Below are 17211 nucleotides of genomic sequence, written 5' to 3'. Positions count from 1 at the left end.
TAATTAAGCACCGTAGACTGGTAGAAAACTGATCTCCCCATGATTACTTCACATACATAGACAATACAATATACAAAAAGATGCCTCTCATTTTACATGGGATCAGGAGGTTAATACATTAAAGCATATGAAATACCCTTACAATCTCATCCTTCAAACACAGTATATATTTTATATAGTGCTGTCAGTTAAACGCGTTATTAACGGCGTTAACGCAAACCAATTTTAACGCCGTTAATTTTTTTATCGCGAGATTAACGCAGAGCTGCCAACTCTCACACGTGTGTGTGTGTGTGTGTGTCCTCCCAGATAGCGCACCGGTCCGGCGGCTGCCTCTTAACTATGGAAACAGTGAAAACACAGAGTTTCTCTGGTCTCAGCTGATCAGAGATCAGCGCCTCAGCGTCTTGATCAGAGCAGAAGCTGCAGTTGGTTACTACCGATCTTCAGTATCTGTGTTCGCCTCCAGTCTGACCTACTCTCGATTTTTGTTTTAATATTTCGCCAACTAAAATATATATTTTTAAGCTATTAGGCTGCAGCTATATGTTTTTATTTATTTAAAAATTGGGTACTTCTTATTTCATACATTTTCCACAAATATGGGGAGGACTCAAATAGCCCTACAAAGTTCTGTGTTTAATTTATTTGAAAGTAGGCCGACACTTGCCTGTATATTTTGTTTGTTTGTTATTTAGTTGCTTGTCTGTTTGAGTAGCAGGCTGAAAGCAAAGAAGTAGTAGGCTTACCTTTTATTGGTAACCTAACTGTTACGGTTCATTCTTTCTGAAATAAGAGGCCTGAATGCTATGTTCACAGCAAACTTGAAAAGAAGAAAATATTAAGCCATGGTTTAGCTGCACTATAGGCTGAGTCCTTGTTTACCTGAAATGTGCACTTTATAATTTTATTTTGTATCGCCCTGGCAATGTTGTTTTTCAATAAAATAAACATTTGCATAAAGCAAGCCAATTCACTTTTCCATGTTCATAAGAGCATTAAAACGGAAAAAAAAATTATGAAAAAAAAAAAAATGAAGGGACATTTAGAATATATAAAAATTTGCGATTAATCGTGAGTTAACTATGAAATAAATGCGATTAATCGCGATTAAATATTTTAATCGTTTGACAGCACTAATTTTATATAGTTAAAATATAGTTTTATATAGTTACAACTGAATACTTTGGCTTGTCTAAACTTAGGTTGATGGTATTGATGATATTTTTATGATGTGATATTTATATAAGGTCAGTCCCCCATTCAAATTTGGTTCACTGGTTTACATTTAGTTGGAAACCTAAAGCTGGCCGGTTAGTGTTCAATGGCCATGTGTTTATTGAATGAATGAAACACTTATTAACAGCAGCAGAGGGGTTAGGGATGGATGAGGTTGACAGCGGTCGAGTCCCATCATTGGATTGGTTTCTGTATCTAGTCACCGTAAAATGTTTTCGGTTGTAAATCAGACTGGAATATTACCATCTGTGAAAAAGAATCATAAATAAATTCAGAATGCCACTATTTGGACATTTAATATTTTGTAAGAAAAACATACATATTACAGATATGTTTTTTGAACTTTACACCCTTTTTTTGTAATGTCGCAGTTACAGTTTTAGTAGAAGCACGATGGTAAGGAGACAGGTTTCTCTAGACTTGCAGCACATTTAGTTTTCTTCTGAATAATACCTGTAGGATATACAATATATAATGCCTCTACCTAACCGTAAAATTTTGTTTTTGTCTGCAGCTATGGAGGAACTGGATGGGGATGAAGTCAGAGTTTCCTCCAGGGGGCGCTTAGCTGAGAGAGACATTGTCCAGGTGCAGTATATTCTACATACACACTACTGTTCTTATCCTTTTATGTTGATTTTAAGTTTATCGATGGTGGCCCTGAGAGCTCAATGCACTACAACTTAAGAAAACAAATGCAAGTAGTAAAAAATCACAAGCAAAGTAAGAAAACATCTTCATCGATTTGACAAAACAACTCATTACGCACAACACATTACAGAAACACGCTGCAGTTACAGAAACTCGCTGCAATTACAGAAAACGACAACAGAAGTGTTTCCAGGGGATACCTAAAAGTGATGGACAAATCCAATTGTTCAATCGTATGTATTCCGTTGTAGTTGTATTTTTGACAGAACTTTATCTGAATGATTTGACACATACTCATCTTTTTTTGGTCCATGTTCCATTCACTAACACGGATGGGCTGTGGTTTTTGACCTATAATACAGCCAACCACCAGGAGAAAATTCACGTTTTGTGTGTTAATGTGTGTGTGTGTGTGTGTGTGTGTGTGTGTGTGTGTGTATTTGTGTGCGTGTTGACCAAGCTCCGAACTTCGTCTAGAGGTAAACACAATTAATCAAGCACAAACCTTAGGAGCATTTTCTATCATCTTCCGTTCTTCTTTTCCCATCCAGTTCGTTCCTTTCCGGGACTACATCGACCGCTCAGGCAACCAGGTCTTGAGCATGGCCCGTCTGGCCAAGGACGTCCTGGCAGAGATCCCCGACCAGCTGCTGTCCTTCATGAAGAGTCGAGGGATTGAACCCCGCCCCCCCTTGCCTGTCACCTCAGAATCCCCCTCAATGTCCACCACCACCGCAACCACCCCCAAGGAACAGAAAATGCATGCCTGAAAATTAGGGCATGTTTGAGTGTGTGTGCGTATGTGTGTTCTGCATGGTTTCCAGGGGTTGTTAAGAGGAACCGGGTCAGGCTTGTTTTCACGGTGTACTTAAAGGGACAACTTTCAGAAGAGAAAGATCCCCGTTATAAAAGTGTATGTGTAAAGGATTCTTCTGACAAGATCTGTATCACAAGTGTAGAAAAAGTGCAGTTTTGATCTTTTTAATGTTTCTCGTTCTGTTTTCTGTCAGCTCCAGTCACTATACTCCCCATGCAGTCACACACAGCTGCATTTAAATGTCATTTGGCGGTTTTTCCTCAGTCACTGATTCACTATTTATTTTTATGAAAACTTTTCAACTGCTGATGTTGATCCTCCTTTATTCATTTCTGGGTCTGTCTGCTCTAATAATGAATCTTGAAGTAGCCGACAATGTGCTTTCTATCAATTGCAGAGAAAGACATTATGAAGAAAGATGTCCCTTTCCTTGTTTATTAATTCTCAGGACATTTCAAAGGCTTGACGGTAACACAGGAAACTGAAAATTGTTCGAACAGAAATGATATCCTTTCCTGGTCGTGGCAACTCAGCACCAGGGGACACCAGTTATTTTTATTAGATCGTGAAAGTGTATGCTGTATATTATTCTATGCTGAAGATGACATTCAAATGTTTTCTTTGACATGGGTAATGAATGCCCTACATTTCAAGGTCAATAACCAGCAATGGCGCATCGGCAAGTCTGAACTAATCACGTGTGGACATAATGGAGACGCTTGCAAGCAGGAAATATATATATTGCCCAGAAACACACTCGAGATGGAGAAAGGACTGAAATATCCTCCACTTCAGCACCTCTACCTCCTCCAACACATTTAACAGTATCATTCTGTGCAATTTATTTCAGCCCTGGTTTCAGAGGACATCCTCATATCAGTGTGCTCCGCTGTCTAGCCTCTACCTCTAAATTGTAACTCTCTCAGCTGAGGCGAATCATTCTTGACTCTGTCTAAAGCTGCCTGGAGCTGATCAGTGTGCATTTCACAGTCCAGAATATTTCGTATGTAGCAGAGAATGCGTGGAAGTGTCAGGGTCACCTTTACTTTCCTTTGTTGTTTTTTGGAAAGAGGAAAAAAACTGTGAAGATTGAAACAGTGGTTTGGTATACACTCTTTTATTAGTTCATTAGGTAAAACCAATACAGTCTAGAACAGAAGTCCTGCAAAAATCCTCTGTGATGGTTATACTGTTCAGTTTGTGTTTGAACTGTGTTGAAGAGTTGTAATGAAAGGATAGGGTTTATATAATATAGTGCTGCTGTATAACTAGTACTAGTTATTTAGCCTACCATCATTGCTTTGAATGCGTCGGACAAATTAATAGAAACACCTCTCATCATAATGCAGTACTCTTGTGAACTGTTGTATGTGACTATATTAGTGTTAGATAGGTATACCTAATAAACTGACAACTGAGTGCACATACTGCTGTGTCAGTGACACTTATACTAAGGCCCTGTTGACTGCTTTTAAAAATGTATGCACACATTTCCCCCGCCACTTCTGCTGTTTGATAAATTGCTGCATTTCTCCTGTGTTGGCCTGTCAACCAGCAGCTGTATAAACAGGCTTTTCAGCAAAGAATTTAGATTTTTCTGAGACGTTTTTTCCTTGTTTGCAATGCTTTCGTTGTGTGCATGAACAATTCCAGCAAAAGTGAGTCACTGACTATAAACCCCAGATATGATTTACTGTAACAGGTTGAGCTCTTTTTTCTTCCCTGAACACAGATTCTATGAAGTCTGGTTGAAACTCTTTGTCTCTGACCTTTGGAACGTAGAGAAATGGTTAAACCTGATGGTAACATATTAAGTTGGAGGGATTTCCTTCAAGACAAAAATATCAAATGGATTCATCACTATTGAACTTGTGTCATATTGTATCAGAAAGGAAACGGATATGTGGCCTTATTTCTGTCATAATTCAATGTGTGTGTTTGTGTGTGTGTGTGAGGGAGGACTCTATTTTTATATGAAAACACAGGACATCTGTTCTTTTGCATGCTTACTGGGCTGATATGCTGCCAATGATTTTACTTGTTTAAGAAAATCTTTATCTTTATTCATATCTGACAATGACTTCAAACTGTATTCCCACATGTGTTGACTTGTGAGCGTTCTTTCTATTTCTACTGTTATTGTGTACAATATACCTGAAGGAACTGCCAACATAATAGTAATAATTATAATAATATTATCCCAAACTTATAGGACTGAGACACATGAATAGTAGGGTAGATTTGTATCACAGTGTTAAAACATACTTGCATGTGTGTGTTACTATCCACTAGTACACTGACCCAAATTCACATACATGTAACCTATTGGATATTTTTGTATGAAGCATGTGAAGCTTTCTATACAGTGTGTACAGTATTAGTTAATGACCCTGACAAACAATTTACTGCTCACCAATGCTCCCCAGTTAAATGTGTCCAATGCAGTCTCTATGTAGGTCAGATGTAAATACGTCCAAAGTGATGTACAGAATATTTTGTGAGAGGTCTTCCTTCCATTTTGTTCCTCTCTGATACTCTAAATGTGTATCTGTTATTTTTGTCTCCATTTGTGTTGGTCACAGGTACTTTATAGCTTGGTCACTGTTTTCTATCTTTTGCTTTGGAACCAAATAAAGATATTTAACGGCAGTTGGCCATAAGATCGATTTGCTATTGTGAACATTATTATTACTAATACATGATAGATAAACAGAGAGACAGACAGATGGACGGACGGACGGACAAATAGATAGATATATAAATAGATAGAAAAGGAAATAAATTGTTAAATTGTGAGTGAGTGTGGTGGTTATTTTTAAATGTGAAATATCCTATATTTTATGATATTCTATAAGTGTGATACATATTCTCCACTATCAAAACAATAAGTGTACTAAAGAATAAGGAATGAGGCTTGAACACACTGCATGAACCACTTTCTTTAAATGTTGGTTTAATAGTCTGGTTGGACAAGCGGTACAGGGTTTTCTCTGTTTTATTGTACTTTGCTGCCACTCAGTGGAAACAGGAAGAAAAAACACTGACTGAGGCTGAATATGTTGCTATATAATTAATCATGGTAAGGATAAGAAGAACAGAATGTTTTTAATTCTAAATAGTGTTAATTAATGCACATGTATCAGTTGATACAATACAACATGCTATAAGGCAAGAGTTCAAATTTTTCATCCACTAATGTACAAGATTGAAAATATTCAGGGGGCCCCTCACATATGTCCCTTTTTACAATTCTACACACTTACGTGAAAGAACATCACAAGAGAAATGATTTCTAAATATAACCGATATAACCGACTTTTCTGCAGGCACTCGGCCCAAAGACGTGCATCTTAGGATTGTCTGTAGGTTTGAACATTAGTTGAATGGTTGTTGGTCTTTTATGTCAGTGATAGACTGGTGACCAGTCCACTGTGTACCTCACCCCTCACAATACAATGTAGAATATAGCTAATGGTCCATATCTTATATACTCCCACAAAGTGTTGTGATGCTGACATTTGTTTAAGTAAATATTACATCAGAATCAGCTTTATTGGCCATGTATGCCTATACATACAAGGAATTTGACTCAGTTTCTTCATTGCTCAATGTACAGAAATAGACAAAATCAGGACAACTAAGCAGAACAAGGTTCAGCAAACATTTACCTATGTACAAGTATAACATTTATATATATGAAAATAAGACACAACAGAAATGACAATAACATGGAGAAATATTGCAATGATGCAGATGCAGATGGTAGAATAAATATGGAAAGATTGTCACAGGATACTTTATGTACATGAGGTAGGTGGAATATATATATATATATATATATATATATATATATATATAAACATATTTATATATATATAAACATACATACGTGTATATCAAATTTAGAATACATATATACCTGATCTTTGGTCCTGAAACTGTATGGTCGAATATGTGTTCATCAGAGTAACGGCCAGAGGAAAGAAGATGTTCTGGTGTCTGGTAGCTATGGCATATATTAAAATATGTATTTCTCTTGTTGTTATCATTTATAAAAAGACCCAAACCAACAAGTCACCTACTAACGTGTACGTGTGTGAGTGTGTGCGCGCGCGTGTGTGTGTGTGAGAGTGTGTTTGTGTGCGTGTACTAGGGCGGGCCTTTTGTGTGTCGCTGCTACAGGGATACCAAGATGGAAATTCAGGGGCTATCTGATGCCCAAAACATCCACTCTCAACATGGCGCCCTACATGGATCCACTTCGTCCCCTCTACGCTCGGCGGCAGGACCGAGAGCTCAGCTGGATCAGTGTGAACCACACAGAGACAACAACAACAACACCAGGCCGAGGACGTCTGCGTTTCGCCTGCTGGCGGAAAATGGCAGCGGGACGGGGTTTGAGCCTTCTAGCAAACCGCAGCCGACGAACAGAGCGCACGCACCGGGTCCCAAACAAAGCACCGGCCTCCATAACGTGAACACTGAGAAAGAAAACGAGCTCAACGCCCTACTCGGTTCCCACGAGTCCGTCAGAAATACCTGGAGACTCGGTGTGGAGAGTGTGGACTGCGGAATGCAAATGGCGCTGCCTCTGTTTGAAGGGGAAGAGGAACCGGAGCAGCAGCGGCAGCTAGCATTACCATTTCCAGGTTTACGGCAGCAGCAGCGTCAGGACGGCGCCTTCAAGCAGCCTCCACTGGGCAGCCGAGTCTCCGCGGCGCCGGAGAGCTTCGGCGGGGCGGACAGGACCACCCCGGAGTTATATGTGGTTGTTAACGTGCTTCAAGAGGATGGCGACGGCGAGCAGAGCAACCCCAGGGCGGATGTACCATGTATGGGCGGCGGTAAAGTGAAGGGTAAGAAGCAGGAGTGGTGCAAAGCGCGTCCCTTCATGGAGGTGGGGAACGGGAGCAACCTTCTTGTCTGCGAGCCCGGCGACAGCCTGAACTGTGTGGACATACAGGCCGTCAGTAAAACGGAGCATGTTTTCAATGTGCTGAACAGTAACTGTGCCGCTGTGTGCGCTAGACAGACTGCGTGTCACCGCACCGTCGAGGACGTAGTTCTGACAAACAAATATGGCGATAAGATATGTGGGCAGATTTGCACAGAAAACGATGGAGGTAAACTGGCGCTTTCTCCGCAGTCCCGTGTCGACGAGAGCAGTGCCTTGATCTCAGGGAGCTCGGGCATCGCGGAAGCCATGGACTTTATTTCAGGCTCATCGGGGCTGCAGGGCGATGCAGATCCCGGCACGGCCTCCTCGAGTCCGCCTGCCAGCGAAACCTTTTCCGGAACTATTATGATAAACAACCAAAGCATCGTAGTGACCATAGAAAACGGGATCCTGACTTTGGCGGCCCCACCAGAGGGTCATGTGCACAAAGAGGATGACATGGTGAGCTTGAAGGAGCATCTGGGCATGAAAGACCATGAGGATATTGTTCTTCTCAACTATGAAAGTGGCACTAAATCCATCGGGAAGATCAGCACATTAGCAGTATCCAGTCAGCAGGAAGAGCCCAGAGCTGGTATGTCAGTGAGTGACTCTGAGCTGGCTCTGGCGGATGACTGCTCACTATCGGAGCTGGGCACTTCCCTGGACTCCTGCGCCATCATCAAGCAAGAGTCAGGGATCCTCTGTGCAGTGACAGAGGCTGATCTGGTCACCCCAGCCCCCAGATTAACAGTGGCAGGCTGTGACAGCGAGGACTTCCATGCTGTGCCACCAGTCCGGTCCAAGAAAGAGACAGTGTCATCTTTCTGCTGCCCAGAGCCAGGCTGCTCCAGCACATTTGACACACGTCAGAAACTCAAGGTTCACCTCCTGAACCATGCAGAGGATCCTCGCCCCCACCAGTGCATTGTAGAGGGCTGTGGCTGGGCGTTTGCTACCTCTTACAAGCTCAAGCGACATCTTCAGTCCCATGACAAGCAGCGGCCACATACCTGCCAGTTTGAAGGCTGTGGGCGGCGTTTCACCACCGTGTACAACCTTAAGGCTCACGTCAAAGTGCACGAGCATGATAATTCCTTCATCTGTGAGATCTGCAGTGAGAGGTTTCGCAGCGCTGCACGACTCACCAATCACCAGAGGGTCCACTTCGAGCCGCAGAGGCCGCACAAGTGTGAATTCCCAGGTAACACAAGCTCATTTTACAATTACAGCCTCCCCATGTCCACACACTAATCAGCTGATCAAATCGGCCTGATATTGCATAACCCCACAATGGTCGTTGCGCTGGTATGTTCTTATGTAAAGTGTTGCTAGAAAACCACAGTTCACAGTCAGGTCAAAACCAATAATTGTTAATATATTCATGGTGAAAAAATGTACTCCTCTACAGGCTGTGAGAAAACGTTCATCACCTTCAGTGCCCTCTTCTCCCATAATCGCACTCACTTCAGAGAAACAGGCCACTTCACCTGCACCTACCCAGGCTGCGATAAGACATACGACAAGGCCTGTCGCCTCAAGATCCACATGAGGAGTCACACGGGTAAGCACTAGGGCCGCTCGATTATGGAAAAAATCATAATCATGATTATTTTGGACAATATCGAAATAACGATTATTAATATGTGCCCGTATTCTGAAGTCTATGCTTTATTCTTTAAATGACTGGACCGGAAGTACCAGTCACTTCCGGTGACTTCCTTTTTCTACAATAGTCAAAGAGGCAAAACAGACGTTGGATGCTGTCAACAAGTCATTCTCCAATCACATGATTCTGTCAATACGTTGTTCTTTGTTCTCTAATTTCAGTTGAGAAGAGCTCTTAATTCTGCACATATCCAAAACATTACAAAACTAAGAACATGTCTCAAATGGACTGCATACATGCCTTCCACAAGTCCTTGAAATTCATGAATGTTTTTGAATTTTAGAGAGGAAAATTTATGACCTTGAATGTAGTTTCAAGTAGGCTTGAATAAGTCAGAGTGATTTAATTCCTATATCCTGTGCTTCTGTAAAGCCTATTAATTGTCATAATGATAACAGAAAAAAATCTTTGTTTTACCAGTAATCATACTTGGTTTATATCTCAAACTGGGATTTTAAATTTCATGTGTAATGTCTGGGGACTCAAGTCTAGTGATTTAGGATCTCCGATCATGTTCACTGTAATTACACTCAGTTTCCTGTTTGCAGGTGAGAGGCCGTTTGTCTGCGACTCTGAGGGCTGTGCTTGGTCTTTCACCAGCATGTCCAAGTTACTGCGACACAAACGGTAAGTTGTCAAATAAGTGATTTTAATAAGTAATGTGTATTGTGAGAATATTTTCGTGCATTGTGTAGCTCATGTGACGACACCGGCTCCTCTTTCGGGTAAACGTTAGAAAAATGGCTCAGGTAAACACTGCGAGAGATCCAGCGGATAGTTACAAGTCATTACAAGTGTGGATACAATTTACATTAAAGTGTGCAAAGAAGAGCGCTAACTGCAAATGATTTCACATGGAACAGCAGCACATCATCACTGAAGAAAACTTTTTTGGAGGTCTTAATCTTCTCCCGGTTTACTGGAGGATCTTAAACAACTCGAGGTTCATACTGCAGTGATGTTGTATTGCTGCATCATGTGAAATCAGCTTCACACAAGTGTTGTTTGAGGTTTTACCGTAAAACTGTCACACTGTTATCGATTGTCTCTTCCCTGACTCAACGAGGAGGGAGAGGGCTGCAGTGGTCGAGAGACCAACAGGCTGAATGAAGAGAGGGAAAACAAAGCAGAGAAACAAAAACACTTTTTTTGATTGTTTCACAGCGGTTTTGTTCTAACGCACAAAAACAACCTGCTGGAAGATGTTTTGTGTAAATACAGACATGAATTCAACCCAGTGCAGTAAGTGACAGAGACTGTGTGAGAGGGAGATAGATACACCTCTGTCACATAGACAGCTCTCTGTCAGACGCAGTCAGCAGGACCTTTTGACCTTCTCAACCAAGTTTGACTATCCTGAATAAACAATTACGTTATCAACATTATGGAATTTTGACTGGTCATGCTTTCACTGAGACTAGTAATAACTTTTGTATAATATATACATAAAACATATTTTTTACTTCAAAACAATATCTTTGAATCAGTTTGAATTACTCAAAACTCCAATTTGATATATCTGTATTTACATAGAAAGATTCAAGCTACTTTTATCATTCTTTTTTGTCTTGTTGCTCATTATCAGTTGATTTATGCAATTTGATTATGTTATATTATAATCTTTAATTCAAGTCCATGATATCTGCAACGCCATGCTGGCTAGTTCAAACTAAATTTAAGGTGTTTTAAATTTAAGTGAATGTAAAACATCTTGAGCTTTGATGAGGACGAGTGATAATTCAATTGTAGATATCTGAAACTGGAATTATCATCATAACCAAGTTACCGATATCTGTAATAAATATAAAGCATTGTGCAAGAAAATGAAGTTACTTTTCAAATAATCGATTATGCATTAAACATGAATCTGTGAGATCATGTCAATAACCACTGTTGCTGTTTGTCCGCCCATTTAGTATGAGAAGGTTTCACTGACCACAGCCCTGTTCCTTATGTTAATAAGGAAACATGATGATGACCGTCGCTTTGTCTGCACGGAGGAGGGCTGTGGCAAGTCCTTTACCCGGGCGGAGCACCTCAAGGGTCACAGTATCACCCATCTGGGCACCAAGCCCTTCCACTGCCATGCAGAAGGTAGGAGTCACATGTTCTGCTGGGAGAAAGTCAATGGTTCCTTGTATATCAACTATACTTGATGTATCGTGGCTTGTACCAAGTGCAATGTATAAAATTACTACCGCAACCATCGAGTATAAAGTTTAACGTGAATGTTTTAAGGCGTCAGCATGAAACTCTGAGTATCGCTTCTCGCGAGCAGACTGCTCACTTCCCCGCCCATCCGGAAAACTCAGAGAGCAAGGAGAGAAAGAAAGTGAAGAGTCCCAGGGGGTTACGTGTTCAGAGACGGTTTTTGACGGTCTGTTCATATTCCTTGTGAACGCTGAACCGAACTAATTAGATTACAAATGATGAACGTGAGCAGCGTTCACTCCAGTGAGAGGGGAGGCTTGTGTGTGTGTTGTCTGTGTTCAGAGCGAGCTGGAGTTCACACACACAGGCCCCAAAGCTCCGCCCCCACTTACTCCGCTACACTCAGTGAAACAGTGGAAACAAACCACACGACTTTCCTCTATGATCCACAGCTGATCAATGATCAGAAGGCCCCGACTTTTACATTAGATTCGAAACAAGGTAATTTACGCCCAGCCCTAGTTATACCGTACTTGCTTTATTAAAATGAAATGGACCTGTTTGATCAGTTGGAAATGAAGAGAGACAAGTTAAAAATGTTCTTCCACTTGGTTTTACAACTTCGTTTAATAAACAAGATCAATTTTCTCAGTTGATCATGTTTTGTCCTTTGTGTTATTTCTCAGGCTGTAATGCAAAGTTCTCAGCACGCAGCAGCCTGTACATCCACTCCAAGAAGCATAAGCAAGACAGCAGCACCCTGAGGACCCGCTGTCCTGTGGCCAACTGCTCCAAGCACTTCTCCTCCCGCAGCAGTCTTAAGAGTCACATGCTCAAACACCACCACCTCAGCCCTGGTCAGTGACTCTCACTGACTAATCATAAGAAATACACTTGTTTTTTTTTAAGGAGATGAAGGTGTCATGGTAATACCACTTATTATGACTAAATTACAAGAAATTGTATAAATGTAATATTTGCCACCACAGGACACAGACTTGGTAGAAATATAAATGCACTATGCAGTGCTTACAAAAAAACTGTGCAATTTAGAATTTGTGTATGTAGTTGTGACAGTTTTGATGAGGAATTCAGATTTTTGGAGGGCATTGTTCAAATTAATTTCGGGGGGGAATTGATTACAGCAGCAGATAGTCAAAATAAGGTAGACAAGTTAACACAAGAAAGTATTAAAATAGAAGGAAGTAGGCAATAAAATAGTAAAAAGCAAGGAACATGTATACGGATTTCAATATAGATGGAAAATAATTTGTATAGAAATGTACTTGAGTGCAGTGGCACAGAATGATAGAAAGAGGTGTATATATATGATTTTATTTTTGCATTATATATGACACACCAGGTATTTGTAGGCTAGCACGGCTTCATATCATCAGCCACTACTGGGGAATTGCAATGTCCCACAGACAAAAAACACTTGTGTGTTAAGTCAAACTCGTCTGCAAGGACAGTAGCCACAGAGAGAGACAACGTGCTGCTAATTCAAATAATTAGAACATTTTAATTCTTTCAAAAGTGACCCCTCTCACAGCTCAGCCAAGTCCTTGACTTTACTTGCCAGACACCACTTATCAAAAAACGCCCCCTTTTCACACGCAAATTCGACTTACATCTGGTTGAAATAGCCGTGTACATATATGCATGTGTGTAGGCTGTTATAAGTATATCGGTATGGTATACAACATGAATGAGAGCAGTAGTCATATGAAGGGTCATGCACAATGGATATATAACTCTACTAAACAATTTATTCCAATAGATGCTCTGGGAACATTGCTTACACTCTTTCCCCTCTCCTCCATGCCAGATGTTTTGAGCCAAATGGAGACCACGCCCACCTTGACCCCCAGTAGCGAGCTCATCAGCTCCACCTCAACAACAGTTGCTGGGCCTTGTATTGCCGGGGGCGACCAGTTGACCCACTTGGACCTCAGCTCTCTTTTCTCCGCTGTGCCCGGAGGCACTGCACCCACCAATGGTATTGGACTGGGAATTCCTGTCGGCAGTAGCGGCTCGAACGGCACCTTCACAATGGACCTCTCACTGGTCAGCTCAGGCATCCTGGCCATAGACCCCTCCTCAGTTGGGGCCAATCTTTGTACCAGCTCTAGCACTGCCATGGCCAAGACTGTGGAACCTCTTATTTTAACAGCCAGTGCTGACATGGCCCCCCACCATAGTCTGGAGGGAACAGTTGGCACTGTCCTGCCCCCACAGGGCACCCTAAACCTAGATGATGTGCAGACAGTTACCCCAGAGGCCCTAGGAACCCTCACAGCTCTTACCATGCAGGGTGCTGGATCCTCTTTGGACCCCACTCTGCACCACCCACTCAGCTCCTCCAGCGCCCTGAGCGTGGAGGCCCCAGCTACCCTGGCCGTGGCTCCTGTTGCTGAGCTGCTGACCTCACCCTCTACCGTGGTTGAGGTTGGTGGTCAGGGGGGAACAGGACCACTGCTGGGCTGTGCGGAGGTGTTGGGGCCTCCAGAAGGAGGAAAAGTCCTCACCCAGTTTGTTTTCCCTACTCACAGCAGCAACTTCAGCCCTCAGAAAGACCCAGAACTCAACGCTGTGTCACCAAGCAGCTTCCTTGTGAGTAGCCATATTTCAGACATTATTGTCTTTAATCAGAAATTGAAATGTTTAAATTTGATAATTATTATGTATACACCTTTTAACAATTTGTAGGAATTTCTACACCAAAAATCCAATATCTAGATAATTGGCAGAATAATTGATAGTGAACATGAAGTGATTCAGTTCTAAAATGAGTCTCCTTTGTGCATTAGGAGAGTGGTGGTTCAGCCAGGACTGACTATAGAGCCATCCAGCTGGCCAAGAAGAAGAAGAAACAAAGAGGCCCATCAGCCTCCTCTGGTAACACACTCATTATTTAATGTGCTCATTCAGACTAGAAGAAAAAAAAAATCAGCAAACAGTAAGTGGAAAGTTGTCGTTGTCAAATCCAGGCACCTCAGGGTTGTGTCAAAGAAAAACCAAAGGATCTAAGGCAGCTATTGCTCCTGGATCCCTGGCTCCCTCTGGTGCTTGTTACGGTGAGGGAGCTGCAGCAGCCAATGGGGGCCTGACTCTGCGAGACCCAGTCACAGGGGCCCAGTATGTCCAGATTCAGCTGCTGCAGGTGAGGTCCCCAAATATTTGGTTACAATTCAGTTTGTAGATTCGATGAAGCCACCTGATATTAAATTTAATTTCTGACATATTTTTAATTTCTTTTTAACTTAAAATGTTATGTATTCCCTGTAAAGTTGTATTGCTGTACCTCGCCACCATTGAAAATGAGGGTTCTACCTGAATGTGTCTCCTGGTTTTAAGTAATATATGAGAATGACTTGTGTTGTGCAGCATATTCTAAAAGAGGTGACTGTATTGAATAGTCGCATGAAGCAAGGTTGCTGTTGACAGACATGCTGACAAAGTGTGTGTGTTCATGCAGGATGACCCAGCCAGTGATGGAGATCTGGCCTTTCAGCTAAGTTCTCAGCCCTCCAGCTCCCACTCTCAGCTCACTGTCGACCTGCCTGTCAACATTTTACAGGTGAGACATCTTCAGCCTCTCATGCCCATAATCCACATTGTGATACAGTCAGGTTATATTTCACAGCAAATCACACACTAATGCATATATCAAGGAATAGTAAAAAGTTGTGATGCTAAAAAATATATAAAATATAAATAAATAAATATAAAAAATATAAAATATAAATGTAGATTAGAAAAGAACAAAAGCAAGTAAAGTAATACTAAACTATGATTGGCCTGACAGCTGGTAAACAGTGTATTAATATTTATTCTTATTCATTTGAAAGCACAGGTGGATTTCTCCACACGGTGTCAATGCAGTGGCCAAACTACTAGTAACAATGTTTAGAGCTGTCGCGATATCAGTTTTCAACTGAATGATATTTTTTACAGTATCTATATAAAGTTTGCGTGATAATAATATTATGTATGGGTTTTAATTACATAGTACCAATAATTAGCTTTTTATTATTACCAGGATATTCCTACAGCACATGTGTCAGACAGCTGAGCTCTGTGACTCTTATGTTCACAGGAACCGTCAGTGATGGCTGAGGATGACAACGGTTCAGACAACTCCCAGTTCACAGGAAGCACAATCAACCTGCAGGACCTGGAGTGAGCAGTAGAGCTGCCAGTCAGAGTTCTCTCTGGCTCCTCATCACTGTCCACAGTTTACGTCAACACACCTGAGATATTTGTCTCCATCAAACAGTTGGCCCTTGTTTTGCCAGGACTTTAAAAGCCTTTTGGACATGGTCGATATGTTAGAGGGAGGGGGTGGACATGATGTCACAGATAATGCACCTTGAGAAGAGAATTTGAAGATTCTTTGTTCAGAAGTTTATTATGATAGTGTTTGTTTCTAAAGTCCAGTTTTCTACCAAAATCAGGCCTGAGAGCACTGACATGTCAGTGGCTCCTACTGCTCTGTCCTGTGGGTGTTCGTAGCTTCGGTGTCTATTCCATGGTGCCACATTGCCACTCATGCACACTCAGTGTGCCGTCTACGCTCCAGTTGCCTTACAGACGCCTCACGCCGTGCACACCTCCACCGGAAGGTTACCTGCTTTATTTGGTGCCATTTCAATCTCAAGTTTTGTTGGATTTATTTTTCTATGTTGGTAGTAGGTTAATGTTGAAAACATGTCTATTTACATTATATAATAAGTTGATACCTTTCTGTAATAATCTCATCTGTTTGTTTATTTATTATTTAGCTGTGGGTTTACAGAATGGCTGAGCCAAACACGGATTGATTAAACAATTAAAGCACAATCACAGCAGTTTGTTGAAGTCTTCATTTCTATTCTTTTATGGTGCCATGTTTTCATCTTAAGCTAATGAAAGATACAATGGTGTTAGAAAATATTCAGTCCCCTTCATGCTGTACTCCCTTTTTGTTGTAGTTTTAAGTTTGTTTAAAGTACCTTGCTCTTAACCCTAATGACAAAGTTGACATGTTTGGATTTTTTTATTTATTGTTAAATGTCTCATTTAATTTAGTATTCAGACCTTTTATTTCAGTATCATACAGAAGCCTCTCTTTAGCAGAAGTCTCAGCCCGGACTCTTCCAGGTGGAAGACATTGCGCAGTAGCTTGTCACAATCTCGTCAGATCCTTTCAGTCGAGTTTTTCTTCCAGGACCCGTCTGTATTTAGCTAAAGGCTTTACCGTAGGGACTTCCTTCACAGTAAAACCGCTTAAAGATGGTCTAGGCAATTTTGGGGAATGACTGTTGCTATTTTAACTCTAGACCAAAAACACCCCTCCCCTGACTGCTGCTTCAGAAGCTCCACCCTCCACATTCATGCACTTATGCTGTGAGTATAAAATCCTGTGAGAAAGCTGTGTTAGCATTTCCAGTGGCTAACAATAGTAACTTTTTTTAAAGGTTTTGGCGTTGTACACTATCTGGGGCTTTTATTTAAGGTTGTCCTGCAAACCTGTCATAGTGCAAAGCAGGGTAAGGATAGCACAAGTGTTGTGCCAGTTCACACTTAACAGGAACTAGTTCAAAAGTCAGTTCATGGAGAGGAAAATTAACTAGTTCACCTGGATTTGTTCAGATTTTTTTTTTTTTATTAGGTTGATTTAGGTGACAAATTTACAATCATGTCGGCGTCACGTCTCGATTTTCACTCAGCACTAAATGTTTGAATGTAGCCTCATAAACCCTTGTT

At 41.4% G+C, this 17211-nt stretch overlaps 2 protein-coding genes across 2 annotated transcripts in view; both read left to right on the top strand.

Annotated features, from left to right (window-relative positions):
* The window catches only part of LOC128446590 (copine-9-like), a 211097-nt gene extending 208437 nt beyond the window's left edge, over nt 1–2660 (top strand). Inside the window, exons 20-21 of the mRNA XM_053429640.1 lie at nt 1754–1827; nt 2442–2660. Of these exons, the coding sequence (XP_053285615.1) occupies nt 1754–1827; nt 2442–2660 (293 nt within the window). The remainder of the gene's footprint in view (nt 1–1753; nt 1828–2441) is intronic.
* Nucleotides 2661–6853: 4193 nt separating this feature from the next.
* si:dkey-156n14.3 (zinc finger protein ZXDC) lies at nt 6854–16305 on the top strand. The gene is made up of 10 exons (XM_053430638.1): nt 6854–8847; nt 9055–9207; nt 9861–9939; nt 11276–11406; nt 12150–12320; nt 13292–14076; nt 14274–14361; nt 14454–14626; nt 14942–15043; nt 15563–16305. The coding sequence occupies exons 1-10, from the start codon at nt 6900–6902 to the stop codon at nt 15647–15649; spliced, it is 3717 nt and encodes a 1238-aa protein (XP_053286613.1). The 5' UTR covers nt 6854–6899; the 3' UTR covers nt 15650–16305.
* Nucleotides 16306–17211: the final 906 nt, after the last annotated feature.

The sequence above is a fragment of the Pleuronectes platessa genome, chromosome 2 (assembly GCF_947347685.1).
Source record: "Pleuronectes platessa chromosome 2, fPlePla1.1, whole genome shotgun sequence".
NCBI lineage: Eukaryota > Metazoa > Chordata > Actinopteri > Pleuronectiformes > Pleuronectidae > Pleuronectes > Pleuronectes platessa.
This window is presented reverse-complemented; position numbering and strand designations above follow the sequence as displayed.